This window comes from Dendronephthya gigantea, unplaced genomic scaffold (assembly GCF_004324835.1).
Source record: "Dendronephthya gigantea isolate DGI-Jeju-01 unplaced genomic scaffold, DenGig_1.0 000049F, whole genome shotgun sequence".
Taxonomy (NCBI): Eukaryota; Metazoa; Cnidaria; class Anthozoa; order Malacalcyonacea; family Nephtheidae; genus Dendronephthya; species Dendronephthya gigantea.
In genome coordinates, this window is record NW_021163059.1 from 413,050 (window position 1) to 432,283 (window position 19,234).

Below are 19,234 nucleotides of genomic sequence, written 5' to 3' on the forward strand. Positions count from 1 at the left end.
AAAATAGAACATCGATTAAAACATTCAATTTAAAACCTAATTTTGTATTCTTAAGTGGTTGATGAGCAAAATAGGGATGGCAGCAGAAATGCAGGAAGCGGACGTACTCTGCCAAGTATAGAAGGTATTTACTTAATAATTTATAGCTTACTGAGTAACAAAAATCGTGTATTATATGAAAGTGCAGTCAATTAAAACACAGGCATTCAAGTGCGCATCTTAGTGTTCATTGGCCTTTGCTAATCAATTATAATATAGTGCAGGCTCTAGCTTTGACTAGGAGTAGGTGCCCTGATTCAAATTAGATATTGCATGGTACAGGACACTTTACAATGACTAACAAAACACCTTTATACAAGGTTATACATTCCTTTTCTATGGAAAGAAATTTCCTACCTGAAGTAAAATATCAACGAAGAATTAAATAATCACTCTGAAGCCTAATTTTGTGAGCCGCGACTAACACAAATTGTAAATTACATGAAGTGCAGTCATTATTAGGCAGGGAAAGGATCGAGTCTAGAATTCTCTGCTATATGAGAAAAAAGTGTCTTTTTTAACCATTGAATGTTTCATAAAAAAGCTTCAGGGATGAAGAGTCCGAACGAATAAAGATTATTCCCTTTAGTTATATTGCAAGCAACTGACCTCAAAATTTTATACGTGAATTTCATAGCGTCACGTAATTCATTGAATGTTTTGCATGCAGACGACATAACAAATTCCAAAATGAAAACATCAATTGAATATAGAATAAAATCATTACTGAATGCATGGGTTAACATTATTCGTTTAGTCGTGAGACATTGCAAGAAACGTACCCAAAAATTGGGTAGATTCGTTCCACAGCATCACCCATTTACTTAAATCTTTTGCAGACAATTAATATAAAAATACGTTGAAATAAAAATCGATTAAAACATTCAATCTAAAACTACTTTTGTATTCTTAAGTGGTTGATGAGCAAAATAGGGATGGCAGCAGAAATGCAGGAGCGAAGAGGATACTCTGCCAAGTATAGAAGGTATTTACTTAATAATTTATAGCTTACTGAGTAACAAAAATCGGTATTATATGAAAGTGCAGTCAATTAAACACAGGCATTCACTGCGCATCTTAGTGTTCCTTGCCTTTGCTAATCCATTATAATATAGTGCAGGTTCTAGCTTTGACTAGGAGTAGGTGCCCTGATTAAAACTAGAGATTGCATGGTATGGGACACTTTACAATGAAGAATTAAATAATCACACTGAAGCCTAATTTTTTGAGCCACGCGAGCAAGAAAAATTGTTTATAACATGGAAGTGCAGTCATTATTAGGCAGGGAAAGGATGCAGTCTAGAATTCTGTGCTATATGAGAAAAAAGTGTCTTTTTTAACTATTGAATGTTTCATAAAAAAGCTTCAGGGATGAAGAGTCCGAACGAATAAAGATTATCCCCTTTAGTTATAAGATATTGCAAGCAACTGACCTCAAAATTTTATACTCGAGAGAAACATAAAATCTAATTTTGCTTCTTGAATTAGCTTAATGCAAGGAGAGGTGTAGTCTATATGTTCGCATTTTGGTGCAGCAAATGCAATTCAAATGATAGATGTGATTACAAGCCTCATTATCATTTTATTATTTAGTGTTCGAAATCTATTTGGCGGGACTAAAATGCAAAGTATAAACTTGGCCTTACGTACTTGTTTCTATGGCATGGCATTTTTTTTAACTGCAATGTCCGGCAGGCGTTAAACTAGTAAAATGGGATTTATTTTTGCAAAAGATTGTTGATTACAGTTTGAATGTGTTATGCCTCAATAGCGGCGTTTTTAACATTTTCCGGTCAACATACTGCATGCCTGAATTGTTTTGGCAGTAAGGGAATATGCTTAATTTCCTTTTCATGTTCAATTTTGAAGATATTTTTTTCATAGTCACCCTGTAAAATAAAATTAAACCTTAAGAATAGAATGATAGGTATTACAATACTTCTTGTGTTTTTAAAGAACATGGCAACGAAATCAAGACATGTGCTATGAGAAGGCAGAAAAAGAGTAATAAAAGATTGCTAGGAGGAAAAATAAAAGATCTGGAAGGTCAGAACTAGTTACATCAATAATACACATACCTTCTTCGATATTTGCAAGAACTCTAACAGGTCGATGAACTTCGCTAAGCCTGTTATTGCGTCTGTTAAAATAGATAATTTAATGGGGAAAGCTTCGTTGATTCAACAAATGAAATTAAAAATTCGTCTTTCTCTTCAGCAAAATTAAAAAAGCTGCGGGAACACACAAACGAAGATTCATCTTCGGATGAAGACATTGGTGGTAAATATTCTCAAATAGTATTCCAAAAAGTAGGTTTTGAAAGGGTAGAAGTGCGTAATATAGCTCGCGTAAAATGATTAAAGAGGCAAAATTCTTGTTTAAAAGATTCATCAAGCTCTTCAGAGTGGTCATTGAGTGGAGCCGACTTCAAAGCCAAACATGTAAGCAGATATGCATACAATGTGTTCATAAAATCATATTTTTGAAACAAAAAAAATGTAATTAAAAATATATATACCTGTTAATTACTAAAAATGTTGTTATCGCCGGGATGTTTTTTTTATTAATTGAAAATAGTGAATAGTAGTGCTAGGGTAGTGCTATAATGAATACTAATTTCAAAAATGTTACTACGTAGATCCTATGTTTGTTTATTTAGAATACAACGTTAAGAGTGGCTGACATCTATACTGATGATGAGGATGAAATTGTAAGGCATTTCCCTTCGATGACTCAATGGCAAACACATTTAGAACAATGGATTAAATGTTTAAACTACAACATTCTATTCATTGTATGGTTTTCAGTTGATTTTGCAGATTAGTAGTAGCTAATATGAGATATTCTTAGCTGTATGTGCAAAAAGAAGACTAAATACTCTATCATTGCATCTGCTCTCGGATGCGTAGAGTCGTAAATTCACTACCCGAAATGCAAGACGTAAAATGTCTTTATGAAAATTTGTGGATTTTTCTTGATTGCAAGAAACTAATTTCTACTACTTTTAACTAAACTTACCGAAAATGTATATTATTTTTGGTGTAGTAAAAAAGTCATGTCTATTATGAAAATTATTACATACTAACTGGAGCATCTGTTTGTATTAAGGGTATACAGAAGGACGGCAATGCTCAAGTTACAAATGACGAAGGTAGGAACGGGAATGATCACCAATTTAGTCCAAAGATTGACCATCACTATATATGTGTATTTCAAAAGGTTGTTCCTATCAATATATATACAAATATATAAATATCAATCACGTGACCATTAAACATGACTTATTTCGTTCACTTATCTGGTCGTTCATTTATCATATATTTCCATATGGCAACCTTTTTGAAAACGTTGCCTTTTTGAAAACATTATATATTTTTATATATATATATATATATATATATATATATATATATATATATATATATATATATAATCGTCACCTGACGATTCCTATACGGATGAAAAAGACTGTAGTGGACGACTTTTGGTAATCAAGTAATCATATGTATTATAAATACACTACCCATGTGTTGCAGTTCAATTAAAAAAAAACGGCAAAGTGATCGGCCTTGGAAAGGTTGTGTCTGATGCAAAAAGTGTGCATGGTTTCCAACTAACAGAAGGTTGGGTTTCCGTGGAAGTCGTGCAACTGCATAGTTCGTTTGTGCCCTGCTGGGAAGAATATCCGACATTATCGGACGAAATTGAGGTCGGAAGCTATAGTGCGTGGCTCATTGATGAACTTGAAATGACATGCTCAGGTATGGATATATTACTAATATGCTTTGTAAAAGTCGGCTTCCAAGGCTTCTTCATTAGCGAGTTTCAGATTTGGCATCCACTACCACTATACCGCTGCTACCTTTAAGGAAACATGAAGCAATCAAATGCGACAACTTTAAAGGACTACCGATCGTAGTAGGCCAACAAAGTGATAGTGGAATTCAAATCTGAACCTCGCTAATTACCAACTAACCAACCTGACCAACTTTATTAAAAGCATTAGTGAAAGGTTGTTGGTATATAGAAAAATGCAAAGCCTTTCTGTGGATTAATGTAATAGAAAATGATTACCTGTAATTCATATTTTCAATATAGACGTAGCAGGTATGACCAGCAGAACGGAGGAACAAGGACAACAGATAAAGAAAAATATATTTGTGAATGTAAGGCTCTGCATATAATTACTTTGGATAAAATAATTTTAAGACAATTAATGCAATACACAATGTAATAATATTATATACCTGTCATAATCACAAAAAAACTTTTTTATTATTTTTTAGGAAAACATGCTTTGCAATGGAAGTGAGTGTGCAGATTACCAAACGGATGTAAGTTATATCAAACAATTTAAAAACTTATATACATTGAGCCAAAAATATGCACTGCATGGTAAACCTTGGATAAAATGGAGTGGGCTACCAATAAGGCACTTTAAAAGGATAGCTCTTTTTCTTTGTTGTCTCTCTTTTCTTACATAGCGCTTTTACAGAATATTTTTAAATTTCCTGTTTTCAAAATATTTCCTAACAAATCTAATTTGTATTTCCCAACTTGTTTTATAACTCTGCAATTATTGTGGTGCATTTATATTTGTATCTATTGTCTGAGGTCTAAAAATGCCCGAAAGGACGTTTTTAACAATTTTTGAAAAAATTCTCTTTGCGGACTGCCTGTAAATAATTTTCTTTAATTATTTTCTCGAGTGAAGTTAAGGCAGTTTTCTTGCCCTTAAAACATTGCTGATTTCAGTTTTAGAAAAGTAGAAAAGTAGCATCCTCTGTGGTTGTCGCCACTCGTTTTAACCTTTTAAAAGGTAGCTTTAAATAAACATTGAATCTACGGATTTAACTTTCGCTTGGATCGTCCGCGTAGCCAATCAGGTTACAGGAAATCGTGAAATATGATTGCGGACCACAAGAAAAAAATATTCGGAATATTTGTTAAACACATACCATTCTTTTTTAGCAGGAAGTAAAAAATTCGACTGCCGCTGTGACAGACTGCGCTGTAAATTCAAACAAAGAAGGTAAATACATACCTCCTGTATTAATGCCCGGTACACACATATTACCATGACGCACTTACCAAAACCGATTACTTACCAGATATAATACTAATTATTTTAGACATTTAAAACAGCTGATCACAAATTCTGTTTCTCATTAAGGCCATGTATTCATATGCCTTTATTCTTTGCAGCACATATAGTTGTCGCAACCAAAAAACCCGCAGATAACGCAAGAGTGTATGACAGAAAACATGCATGCACATACTGCGGGGAGTTGTGCTCAAAGATTGCAAGGCATCTAACCACAAGACACAAGGATGAAGCGGATGTCGTATCGGCGTTGACCTACACAAAAAATTCGGTTAACCGAAAAAAGGCTTTAACGAAGCTTCGTCTACAGGGTGATTATCATCACAATATGAATACCCTGGAGACAGGTGAAGGCGAACTCATCATCGTCAGACGGCCAGGACAGGATGAGAAGAAATGCGACATTCACGACTTCCTTCCTTGTGAGTTTTGTTTGGGTTTCTTTCGAAAGTGGGACTTGTGGAAACACCACGCATCTTGCGAATACAAATCCGATGTTGCAGTAACGAACGAACGCAAGCATCAGGTGCAGCAAACCGCGAAACTGTTGATTGCCCCCACGTTAACCGGCAGTGATAATATTACTTTAAACAAAATATTGTCTGCCATGAATCGCGGCGAAATCGCGGATATTGTAAGGAAGGACGAGCTTATAAAGTCTTTCGGAATAATGCTGTTAGAGAAAGATGGGGAAAGGGATTGCCAATTTGTATCCCAAAAGATGAGAGAACTGGGTCGTTTGGTGAAGCATCTGATGGTCGAGGAAAAGAATTCAGCGGTTCAGTTATGCGACTACATAAAGCCGGAAAAATTCGACACGATTGTAAAAGCCGTTAAGGAGACGTCTGGATTTATGGCAGGTAACGGTCAGCTTGACGTTAATATCCCGTCGCTCGCATTGAAGCTCGGTTATTCCATCAAAAAATGCGCCTCTCTCCTACATAACCAAGCGTTACGTGCGAGGAAGGCAGACCAAGTAAAGGACATAAAGAGCTTCCTGAAAATCATGTCAACAGAGTGGGAATATAAGATTTCCCATCACTCCATTTCAACGCTGAAAGAAAGGAAGTACAATAAGGTCCAAGTCCTTCCTCTGGCGGAGGATATAGCGAAACTGCAGAAGTTCCTTGACGAAGAAATCGCGAGTGAAACAAGTCAGCTGGAAGAATTGCCGATAGCAAAAAACTGGACCTCTCTTGCAAAGCTGCTTTTGGCAAGGATTGTGATGCTGAATAAACGTAGAGGCGGCGAAGCATCCAAGTTATTACTCAAGTCGTACAATGAGATACCGGAATGGACCAAATGCGCAACTTCAGAGATCTTATCGAGCTTAAGTCCATTGGAGAAGTGGCTATCGGAGCGGTACGTACACGTAATCTACTTCTTTCTAATATGCTAATCACTGATGACAGCATTACTCCACCCGGTATGACCCTGTCCACACATATCCAAATTCGTATGAATCCGGAAACCTGCGTAATCTTTTGTATCCGCAACGAAATGTTGGAATCTGGAGATGTCTGTCTGATACTAGACAGAATTATCTGAAGACAGAATTTTCTTTCAGTCTTATGGTATAATGTTGCTATTCAAAACATTCGATTACTAGGAGTTACTATCGCAAGGAAATTGCTGTCTTAACATCCCCGGTCAGGCCAAGGATTAAAGGCAGCATGCGGAATTTTAACTAAACTGTTGTGATCTCATTTCCTGCTAATGATTTTAGCTTATTAATTTAAGCTTGTCGCAAATGGAGCTAGTTGACAGTCCCCCAAGATCAAGTGTTGCGGTGGCGTTTTGCGCCACCATCATCAATAATCACCGATAATAATAATTTGCTGCATGACGTCGGCGTTTTGATTTACTCATCCATTACTCAAATTTATTGTATATACCAAAATTTAAGTTAGGCTTTCCTCTACACAAATAATTATTTACAACTCTGAACCCAATAGCTCATAATATCTCGTCAAACCTGTATACTTTTTTCTGGTGCACCCGGTATATGCATGGGCACTAATTTTGTACTTTTGTGTTATAGGTGCGAAATATGTAACTAATTAGTTATACTCTTTCATTTGTAATGCAACTTTTTTAAAAAATTTTCCAACTTGTAAATTACCTTAGCACGGCTATTTTGCCGTACTTTGCAAAAATTCGCACCCAACCATGGTGATTTTACTAATCTATACTAATAAATACACTAATCTATCATAAGGCAATCTGAAAAACCCGCGCAAAATCGCAGTGGCTTAAAAGAAAATAGCAAAGGTAATTTTCATATATTAATTATTCATTTATCATTCTCTTTAATTTTAAATCTTTTTCTGTAATGGACAGCTTCAAATTGAATTCCTTTTTTGCCCAACTAACTATAGTAGCAATGGTGTTGCTTAGTTCCTCAAGTTCAACAGTGACTTGCGGAACAACTTTAATTCAATTAGACAAGTGACACAATCAAATACATTTATTATTCATCTATAACTCTTTACATGCAGTATGAGAAGAATTTTGAAAAAGCAAATTTGGTCGTGTTAAATTAAGAGGGCCTGTTTTAAGTATTTTAATTATATGGCAAGCATCACCTCCGGTTAAATGGTTCCTGTGATTGCCTAGAGAAATTTCCAACGGCCCATTTACTTTCTCATAATAGAAAACCTTCCCGTATGATAGGTCTGTAAGAAAAAACTTATATTTATAATTTATAGCTATAATGTTCTCTCGTATATCGTATAGATACACATATATTTTATTCCTTTCGCTTCGACTGCATGATGTTAACTCCCTCTACAATAATCCCTATATTTTTAGATTAGTGTCAATTCCCATCTGGGCGTGTCCGTATTATTATTATTAGCATTACTATATTACTCTTGAAATGCTATATATTTCTTGTGATTTGTGGCCATTCTTTTGTTGAGCTGTTACTTCTACACCATTCCTTGAAATAACTTTGTATGGTTCTGGGTTGAAATTCGTTGTTAGTTTGTTTTTCTTTTCCTGTTGAAGTCGAACTAAAACATAATCACCAACATGTATCTCGCTCTTTTCTACATTTTTTTTATGATCAGCGTATTCTTTATTTCTTTCCTTCTTTGTTCTTTCGTTGTCTCGAGCTTCTTTGTGTCTTTTAATGCATGACTTTCCTTCGCGTGATCACTGGGATCTTTCCTTTTACAATACGATTAAATAATAGTTTTGATGATGGTACACCTGTGGTACAATGCGGGGTTGTCCGATATTGAAGAAGAAAACGATATAACTCTTGTTTCCATGGTCTTTCTTCTAGCTTTGCTGTCTTTAGTGCCTTTCCCAACGGTTGCATGAATCTTTCTACCATTGCGTTCCCTTGAGGCCAATAAAAAAAAATTGATTGATTGATTGATTAAAATTAAGATCACATGGCAGCAGAAACTGAATTGCGTGACTTATTACATGGGTTGGTTACACTAGTATAGTAAAGCTACTACTATTAGTATATATACAAAGATTCTTGGTTACACTACTATATTAAAAGATCCACTATAATTATATATAAGAAATTCTTATATAGGATGATTACTCTAGTATAAAAAGTTCTGCTATTATTACATGTATAAGAATCTTGGTTACACTACTATATTAAAAGTTCTACTATAATTATATTTACAAAATTCCTTGTATAGGACGTTTAAGGTCACCTAACGGGTCAAGTAACCTAAGATGGACATTTCTTATACAACTGATTATATGCTTTACTACCATAGTACTAGTTGTTGGTACTACTAGGGGGTATTGTACCCTCAGGTCATAAGCTTTAGAATCATGACTTTGCTGTAGTAGATGTTTCAATTTATTATCTGGGCTTTCCTTTATGTTCTGGAATAGTTTGTTGGTGAGCGCTTCATGATGATCGTCAATGGTTTGAATATTGGCTAACTCCAGGGCGGTAGAGTACGAAACACCCGGAAAGATACACCTCAACGCTCTCTTCTGGATGCGCTCCAGATCTTCTCTCAGATATATTGGGAGGGCGTAATGGAAGACGGGACAGGCATAATCCAATGTTGAACGTATGCATGCACAATAGTATTGTACTATATCGGCAGTGTCTACTCCAGATCGTTTAAGTTGAATCAAGAAGTAAAATTTTTGGAAAGCACTCTTTCGGAAAGGCGCGAGTTGAGCATTAGTCCCAAGAGTTTCACACTTGTTACTTTTCTGATTGGTTGACCATTAATCAATACCGGTGGACAAATTTCTTTTTTATTTTGTCTGCTGTAGCTGATAACAAGTTCTTTTGTTTTGTCACAGTTCAACTGGAAAAGATTCTTTTTAGACCATTCGTTAACTTCATTAACAGCCATGCAGCTGGGCACAACTCTGTTCTCCTTTCTGTATAGTTTCCGAAACAGTTGAATCGTCAACGTACTTCCATAGATCGAAAGGATAAGCGGTAGAAAGATCGTTTATCATAATTAAAACATGCAGCCAAGGGCCCAACTTTGTTCCTTGGGGGACCCCTGACCTCACTAGGCCCCAATCTGAGAAACAGTCACATCCTATCTTCACTCTCTGTGATCTGCCGGTGATGAAGCTTATTATCCAATTTAAAATACTGTTCGGAATATTTAATTGTTTTAGTTTGGTTATAAGCAAGGAATGATCGATAAGATCGAAGGCTTTACGAAAGTCAAAAACATCGCTCGAACAGTGGCACCAGTACCATCGGTGTCGTTTAACCATTTATGGAGCATGTTAATTAGAGCTATAGTTGTGGACGAGCCACGTATAGTTCCAAATTGGTTTGGGTCAAGAGATCTAATTACAGATGGTTTAATGTAATCTGTCACAACAAAATCTTCAGCTATCTTAGATATTGACGCGGTGAGAGATATGGGTCGGAGCTCTTTTTGGGGGTCGCTGACCTTCTTAACTTTAGGAATAGGAATTACATCTGCGAGTTTCCAGTTGCTTGGGATTTTTTGCTCTTAAATGAAGCGTTCAGAATGTAAGTAACAGGTTCGGCTAAAATCTTAGCATATTCCTTTAATAACCAATTTGAGATGCCATCAGGTCCACAAGATTTATGTTTGTTTAGACGAGTCAGGGACTTGTAAACTCGATAAACAGGGAGTTCTAGGATGTCTGGATCGTTTTCCAAGTACGCGTTCAGTGGTAGGGTCCAGTAAATGGAAAGCTTGGAGAGGTTCCAAGAAAGCAGCATTTAATTTTTTCGCAATGTCCCTACGTGGTATATCTTGTAATTCAGAAATTCCATGTAGTTTATTTAGAAGGTCACCTGAGTTGTTTTTTTTACTCCTTCACCACTGTTTGGGGTTTTTTCCTTTAGATCTTCAACCTTTGATGAGTAAAACTTTGCTTTGCTATTTTCCTTTCTCTATTCACTTGGTTCCTCAACGATTTATATTCATGTTCGCTACCTTCTTTATTAAAGTGGAAGGCAAGCTGTCGTAGTCGTATAAGTTCCTTGAGCTTTATAGTCATCCAAGGTGGGTCTTTAGGATAGACTTTAATAGACTTTATAGGCATAATATTGTTCATTCCTATTTTTACAGTTTCATTGAAAACTGATAACATACTTTCACAATCCTTTTGGTGCAACAATTGGGGCCAATTAAGGCTAGCCAGGTATCGGGCAAGGGAATCTTTTTTGCTCTGTCTTTTGTCACGAACAAGGATTTTTTTCCTTGTGGACGTAGCACGAGTGCGTTCTCTTGGTTTCAACAGTACGGTGCTATGATCAGATAATCCAAAAGGTGGATTAATTCCGGGTTGTAAGAAGAAATTAGCCTTGTTAGTAAGGATCAAATCGAGAGTAGCTTGGCCCCTTGTTGGCGATTTGACTAACTGCTTTAAATTGAAATGTCGTTGCAGACTATTTACATTAAGATGGTTAAAATCTCCTGCAACAATAAGTCAACAGTTGGGAAACATTGACTCCGCTACAGAAAGACTCTGAAAGAGATGGTTTGTAATAATGCTCCCGGTGGATGGTACACCACAGCAACAATTAAACATGAAAATCCCCGAGGTAATCGTTTTGGGTTAAGCTTTAGCCAAAGAATTTCATGATCTTGACAGCAGTTCAGATTCTCAGGTAATTCGTACGTGAAATCGTCCCTAAGATATATACAAACTCCTCCATGTTGTTTAGTTAGTCTATCTTTCCGGAAAATAATATAACTATCAATATGTACGATAGAGTCACTAATTCTGTCGTTGAGCCAAGTCTCCGTAATGAGACCAATGTCAACGCATTTTCGTAACAGAAACTCTTGTATTTCCACCAATTTAGGTACTAGGGACATCGTGTTTGAGAGCATTATTCGGGGAACAAAATTACATGATACTTGATTAGAGGTTTGTGGTAAGGTTGAAGATTGTGCCACAATGCTTGGTGTGAGGTAGTTATTAAAATTATTTTTAAAATTTTGTGGTCCTCTGCACGTCCTTTCGGTTTTAGTTTGCCGGTTTCCATAAACACGGTTTGTAATTCTGACTTGGATTTGGCTATTTTCTTTTGGGATTTCTAATTCATTCGTAACTTTATCCGGTACCGAGGCATTTAGTGTAGCTTCCCACGTTTGTCCCGGTATGGTAGAGGGAGTCCCCCAAAAAAGAAGAAGACTGTGAGGAATGAGTTGTGGTTCGAGGATTTAGCTTGGATATTTCTGTCGGACTTGGCTTTTCGGGAGGATTCTGGCAGACTTTTAGTTTGCGAGTAACATAATCGCACTCCCCGAGAGGCTCAGGTTTACTCGATGATGGTATTTCGATCAATGGCAACATATTAATCCAGTCTGGTGATTGTGTTGTGGGATTACAATGTTGGTGCTCTTCAGTTAGGTTAGTTGTTATTCTCATCTTCGTTGACCTTGACCGGATTTTGTTTGGATGTTGGTTTCGGGTTGTTACACGGAGCCGAAGGCAACAATGTGGGCAATGTGTTGAGCTTATTGCTTTCATAATGCGTGTTGTCGCTTTTCGATACGTTCGCCTCAACTAAGCGATCGTAGTTGATTTTATCGTGTTCGTTGGCCTGATTTAAGCTTAGGTTGTCAATTTGATCGTGTTCGTTAGTTCGGTCATATTCATTTGAGACTGGAGAGGTTTCGCGTTGGTTCGGCTTAATGCAATCGTGATGCGTATTGCCACTTATCGGTTCGCTCGCCTCAGCTAAGCGATCGTAATTGGTTTTATCATGTTCATTTGGCTGATTTAACATAGGTTGTCGGTATGATCGTGTTCGTTAGTTTGATCATATACATTTGAGACTGGAGAGGTTTCGCATTGGTTTGGTTTCAGATGTTTATCTAAATATATGTGCATAATTGTTGCCTTTAAAGATTCATTGTTTACTTTAGCCGCTTTGAGATCGTTCTCAAGGGAGGCGATAGTTTTGTTTAATTCGTATACTTCATGGTTTCTTCCACTAACTAAAGTGGCTAAATCGCTCTCGAGACGTTCGCACTTTTCTCTTTCATTATCAAGATCTTTTTAAGGCGAACAATTTCGTCTTTCTCATCTTTCACTAGAACGCCAACGGCCGCTAATATTTTGACTCTATATTTTTGTTCATAATAACCATGTCAAGCTTGACTCCCTCGAGTTCGGCAGACAGTGCGCCACACTGACAACCACATTCACGCGCAGGAAGATCCAATTCACGGCTGTCATATTTCTCAGCTTGGATTTTATTCTCAGCTACGTATCCTTCGACGCCGAAATCGGGATTGAATTTTTTATATGAACAGGAGCACATATATTGATATTGTCATCAGCACTCAAGCGATCAATTTCACAACGTTCGTTTGAAAAATGGGTTTCAGATTTACTTTGTTTTACTTCACAGTAATTTATACAAACACTCTTTAAAGCCTCGCCGTCCCTACCTTGGAAGATCAACGAGTTTTGTTTGTCCGGACACCAAGTAAAACTGAGATCTGTGTTCGAGCTAACAAATTTCTTTCTTTTGCCACCAGGCGAAGACCATTTTCCATCGAGGCGAAAGGTTTCAGATGTAATTTGTTTCAGTAAATTCAAATCTCCATTCCATTTAACTCTCTTTCCATCATAATAAAGATTAGAAAGATTTTCGTTCGTTAAAAACGTTGAAAGTTTAAGAAAACAGCACCAATTTGATGATTTCCTTGATTGTGCTGTGAGGCATGTTTACACGCCGCCAGTTCACGCAGTACAATAAGGGGTTGAGAACTTAGTTTCAATGCCAAGGGTTTTCATATACCGTGCATATTCGTCTCCATTGAAGGGAGGTCATTGTCAGATATGATTGTGTCGGGTATTCAATGGACAGAGTAAATTTTGTCCAGTTTCAGAATTATGGTTGAGCTCGTGTCGAATGAACAATGTCCACTTCTGGAAATCTCGAATATCTATCCACTACCACTAAAAGATATTCAGACGTCGGTAGTGGTCCATAGTACGGAAGTCTACGTATGTGTTTGTCCATGGTAGTTCTGGCATTTCTGTCATGCGTAGAGATTCGGGGTGTTTTGGTCTATCTGCAGCCTGGCAGGCTATGCACTGTTCGATTGTGTCCTTTACTCGATTATCGATTTGCGGAAACCATATTTTCTCACGAATTAGTGATTTTGTCTCTTCAATGCCTAAGTGCGTCTCGTGTCTATTGCGCGTTGTTGCCACGCAGCTGGAATTACAATTCTTGATCCTCTCAATTCCTAGTGCCGTGGTGGTCAATTCATTCTTAACTGTTTTGAATTCTTTCACTCCGGGAGAATCCCACTTGTTTGTTTTGATTGCGTCACTCATGCAGTTCCAATAATGCCGCGTCACTGTTCTGAGTTATGAAATTGATATATTGTTCTGTCATCTTCTCCTGTTTTCGCTTACTTTCGTTAGTTGGATGACGAGAAAGATAGTCCGCCGGATTATTTGCACCCGATTTATATATTATCTTGCCGCATATGGTTGGAGGCGAAGTATCCATCTTTCGATACGTGCCGATGTTTTCGCTGTACGTTGTTTTGCCGATGTTTTCCCTTTACGGTCGGTTACTAATGTGAATTCACTACCAAATAAATAATGAAGTGTTCAACTGCCAAAATTATCGCTAGCGCCTCTTTTGTGTTTGAGAATATCTTTTCTCAGTGTCGGTCAACGCTCGGCTGGCATACGCAATGATCTTCTGGTTGTTAATATCACTGTTTTTTTTTTTTGTGACAAAATCGCCGAAACCACTACTGGTATCAACGACCACAAATGTTTCTTTCTTTTTGTCGAAGTACGCCATGAATGGCGCAGTAGCGAGTGTGTTCTTCAGCTTTTCGAATGCGTTTTGATGTTTTTGCGTCCACTCAAAACGAGCGTCTTTTCTTGTGAGTTCACGTAGTGGAGCGGTCAGGGTTGCAAAATCCCTAATGTATTCACTAGAATAGTTCGCCATTCCAAGGAGGCTTCTGATTTCATGCGCATTGGTTGGCTGAGGTGCGTTTAGTAGATCAGCGACTCTCTTAGGATCAGGTCTCGTACCTTCTTCTGAGAATATTTGTCCGAAGAATGATAATGTATTTCTTAGGAAGTCACACTTGTTTTGGTTTAGTCGCAAACCTTTCATTGCAAGCCGTTGTAGACATTTATTAAGATTTGCATCGTGCCCGGCTCTTGTCGACCCAAACACATTATATCGTCCGCTATGTTTTTTACGCCTTAAGTCCTTGAAGTGCAGTTTGGAGGGTGTATTGAAATATCTCTATGCAGCGTTGGTACCATAGTACGTTAAGTCTCTTGTATCGAAACAATCCTACGTGCGTGCTAAATGTGGTCACAAATTATCGAGACTGTTCGTCTAATTCTAACTGGTGATACGCTTGGCTCAAATCGAGTTTCGAAAAGAATTTACGTTAAGAACCGTTGTGGTTGTGCTTTCGATGTTTGTGTTTTATCAATGTCTAGTTTAATTTTCTGCCCCTTTAATTTTCCGAGTCCCGAAAACACTTTAGAGTGCTTATGAATGATGTTTTCAAGTGATGTATCAGTGATGTATTACTGGTGTATAGTGATGTATTACTGGTGTGAGTTTGTCTATATATGCAAGCTAACAAGTCCGATGTCTTTGGCTGTGGAGAGCGAAAGTAAATTTCCACTATTTTCGCCTTTTGCTACGTAAAATGTTGCCACCGAAATCCGCTTCCTTGTTTCTATAACCGCTTCGAATTTGCCTAAGAATTGCAATTTCTACAAATTACGCTAGTACTATAGGTTTTGTTCTAATTTATTTGTCTCACCGTCTTTTGGTTCTGTTGATTCAATCTGTTTTGCTTGATATGCTCTGTTCGTCTCGCCGTCCTTCTAACATCATGGCTTTTAAATCAAATGTAGGGTCTCGCAATGCTCATCTTTCACTAGAACGCCAACGGCCGCTAATATTTTTGACTCTATATTTTTGTTCATAATAACCATGTCAAGCTTGACTCCCTCGAGTTCGGCAGACAGTGCGCCACACTGACAACCACATTCACGCGCAGGAAGATCCAATTCACGGCTGTCATATTTCTCAGCTTGGATTTTATTCTCAGCTACGTATCCTTCGACGGCCGAAATCGGGATTGAATTTTTTATATGAACAGGAGCACATATATTGATATTGTCATCAGCACTCAAGCGATCAATTTCACAACGTTCGTTTGAAAAATTGGTTTCAGATTTACTTTGTTTTACTTCACAGTAATTTATACAAACTCTCTTTAAAGCCTTGCCGTCCCTACCTTGGAAGATCAACGAGTTTTGTTTGTCCGGACACCAAGTAAAACTGAGATCTGTGTTCGAGCTAACAAATTTCTTTCTTTTGCCACCAGGCGAAGACCATTTTCCATCGAGGCGAAAGGTTTCAGATGTAATTTGTTTCAGTAAATTCAAATCTCCATTCCATTTAACTCTCTTTCCATCATAATAAAGATTAGAAAGATTTTCGTTCGTTATTACGCTAGTTCTATAGGTTTTGTTCTAATTTATTTGTCTCACCGTCTTTTGGTTCTGTTGATTCAATCTGTTTTGCTTGATATGCTCTGTTCGTCTCGCCGTCCTTCTAACATCATGGCTTTTAAATCAAATGTAGGGTCTCGCAATGCTCGCTTTCGTATTTTCGATAAATTTCTGCCAATTATGATCTGTTCCTCTATTTCAAAATCAACGTCTGCGAATTCACATGTTTCTGACATTGTTCTTAGCCTTGTATGGTATTGGTCTAACGTTTCATTATTCCCTTGTGTTGCTTGTCTGAATTGGTATACTTCGTATCTTCGGTTCTTTTGAGGATCGAAATATGTCTTCAATTTTTGCTTTGCAACATCGTAATCTGCGTCTTTTCCAGTCTCGGGGATTTGTTTAAAAATCTCTCGCACTCTAGGTCCGGCTTGGTATAGTAACACTGCCCTTTTTCTAGTTGGATCCGTAATGCCACTTGCCGTTAAATACATCTCAACGTCCGATTGCCAATTGCTTCATTTTGTGGCTATGCTTGTGCCAATTTTCGCATCAGGGGAAAATTCTGGCATAAGATTCATCGTTATTCCAAGGCGCGAAAAAAAAGGCGCCACAAAAGGCACGAGGCGCGAAAAAAGGCGCGACAAAAAGGCATGAGGCGCAATAAATAGATTATCTCGTTTTTTTATTATTTTTCATCGTCGCAAGTGTGTTTTGGCGCGAAATATATTAGTGTTTGAAAAGCGAAAGGTCGTACCGTTTTACACCGTATGTAACCGTATTTAACTAGGTTGAAGTTTTGTCTCGCAAGAGTCGTGGTGCACTGAAATTAAGTAAGTAAGTAGTAAGAAAATCTTTCACGATGCCGCGATTCGATTTCGCTCGCGTGTTACGGCAATCTTCCACGAGGAATGACTAAACCATTGTTTCGATGCTGTTCGATTATGTTTAGGTTAAATCGGGGTAAAAAATATTTAATACCTGTATATTTTAATAATATCGCTGCTATTTTAGCGTTTAAAAATGTGGTCGTGTGTCGCACTTTGACAGGTCGCACACGATTGAAGAATACGATCAAACACAATACGAACCATTTATATTTATAAATTCGCGAAAACATTACTCTGATTTACACATATTGCACGCTAATATAAGCTCTAAGGTTATCATATGAGCAAAAGCTTTTAATATAAACGCAAATTCCAAAGTCTAAGACAAAGTGAAGTCATGTCCGTACGTAGACATATCATGCGGTTTATTTACATTTTTGAATTTCTAAAGTGCAATATACTTCTGAATGTCGAACAACGTTTAGTTTCTCAACGCTTCTATACTTTGAACTGCACGGTGCGCTGTCTGAATACCGAACAACATTTAGGTTCGCAAGGCTTCTACATGAACTGTTTAGTGTTTACGTTCAGAAGTTTTATATTGAAGATGACACATGCGCGGCACGCCGGAGCACTGTGGCCGGAGTTAACGCCAAATCTGGCGTCTTGTTTTAGATTAATGTCAATTCCCATCTGGGCGTGTCCGTATTATTATTATTAGCATTACTATAATAGCCTCGGAATGAGAGCGATTCGGAGAAATATTGCCCGAAGCTAGGGGTGAAGTTCGAGGCAAATATCATCACTAAGAAAGCTATTTCGCCGAACCCCTGGAGGGTCTATGAAGGATATATTACACAGGATTTTTTTGAGTGTCTTTTACAAGTCTATTCATCAAAATACGAAAATTTCGTCGCCGCCCGTGTCGGCTCTCGCCATGTCGGCTCCCCCGTGTCAGCTCCTGCCATTTTTTAAATGTTTCGAGCAGATTCAAGTAGTCCACGCGAGACATGACATGAGATAAATTTAACACCACACCCCACTGTGACACCCCAGTTTAGAAAATAATGTTGGGACACCGCAAAAAATTGGCTGGTCATGTGCTACAAATACTGTTTTCTGATCGATTGGATAAAAAGAATTTGAGGTATAATATCTCTCTGTAAAATCCTTCCGCTCGATCATAGGATCGGATAGGATTTTGGTAGGATGACGTGCCCTTGCGTCGCGTGCAGACGCGGAGCTCTGAGCTCTGTATCAGGGGCAATTTTGTACGCATTTGCCTCGAATTTTTGCTACTGTCACTGTGGAAACGGTTTGATAAAGAGTTTGTGTTCCTGAATTGGGAGAATCGTGAATTATTCTAAACATATAAAGTGGTTTTTTACTGCAAAACGTTCTGGTGAGTGGATATTTTGGAAATTTAAGTTACGAGAGCACATATAAGAATCGGTTGATTCTCGCGCAAGCTAACGAACGGTGTACGCCATAAACGATCATCACACGCTAACGCACGCGCTATAACGGTTGTTAGATACATCAGAACAATTTGGAGCCAATTTAGAACTTATTAGAATCAAATCGTATTATAAATGGGCAAGACACATCTGAAAACACGACAAAACAAGTTTAATGGATGGCCCTTCTTACTCGTTATAACTCTCTGGTTATCAATACGTCTGAAACCTATAATAATCCATCTCCATATCAAAACTACTCCTCAAAACATCTGTATTTCCTCTCAACTTACAAGCCTACCGGACAGATTATGTTTTCTTTGGACTTCTACTCGTGATAACAAGTTGCGGAGATCAAACCATGCTATCAATCTCCGCTATGGCCTACAATTCCAAATTAAGCAAAAGGCATTACATGTTGTCCTTCTCATCCTACTCGCTGGCGATATTGCCACCAATCCTGGACCCCAAACCACAACTCAGCGTTGGCTATCATTTAATGCACAAAGTCTTCAAAGCTTCAACAGAAGAGAAGATGGAACATTCTCAAGTAATCTAAGATCGTTTCAAGACCTTGTTTACTCGGAAAATCTCGATGTAATATCAGTCACTGAAACATGGCTTAATGACAGTGTGAGTGATCATGAAATATTACCTTGCTCTGAATACAACATCATCAGAAAAGATCGGCCATCCAACAAACGTGGCGGTGTACTATTAGCTTTACGTGAAGGAATAGAGTACAATAGAGTTACCTCGGGGACTTGGTCTGACCATTAGAAATTGTAGCTGTCGAAATTGTCACTCGAGAACAAAAGAAGTGTATTCTGTGTGTTTGC

The 19,234-nt window shown here is 37.7% G+C and overlaps 1 protein-coding gene across 1 annotated transcript; it reads right to left on the reverse strand.

Annotated features, from left to right (window-relative positions):
* Positions 1-8,217: 8,217 nt before the first annotated feature.
* Positions 8,218-14,114, reverse strand: LOC114528323. Its single transcript, XM_028549952.1, has 3 exons — positions 14,018-14,114; positions 13,039-13,305; positions 8,218-8,491 (listed from the first exon to the last, which is right to left on the reverse strand). Exons 1-3 carry the CDS (start codon positions 14,112-14,114, stop codon positions 8,274-8,276), a joined length of 582 nt encoding a protein of 193 aa, XP_028405753.1. The 3' UTR covers positions 8,218-8,273.
* Between the last annotated feature and the right edge of the window lie 5,120 nt (positions 14,115-19,234).

What these genes read in the sequence shown, in the direction of transcription:
- LOC114528323 (XM_028549952.1), bottom strand. Translation starts at nt 14,114, where the DNA reads ATGGATACTTCGCCTCCAACCATATGCGGCAAGATAATATATAAATCG. An exon ending in TCGTCATCCAACTAACGAAA is followed by an intron (nt 13,306 to 14,017) that starts GTAAGCGAAAAC and finishes CATGCCTCACAG; the next exon opens with CACAATCAAGGAAATCATCA. An exon ending in AAACTCGTTGATCTTCCAAG is followed by an intron (nt 8,492 to 13,038) that starts GTAGGGACGGCG and finishes ATTGGCCTCAAG; the next exon opens with GGAACGCAATGGTAGAAAGA.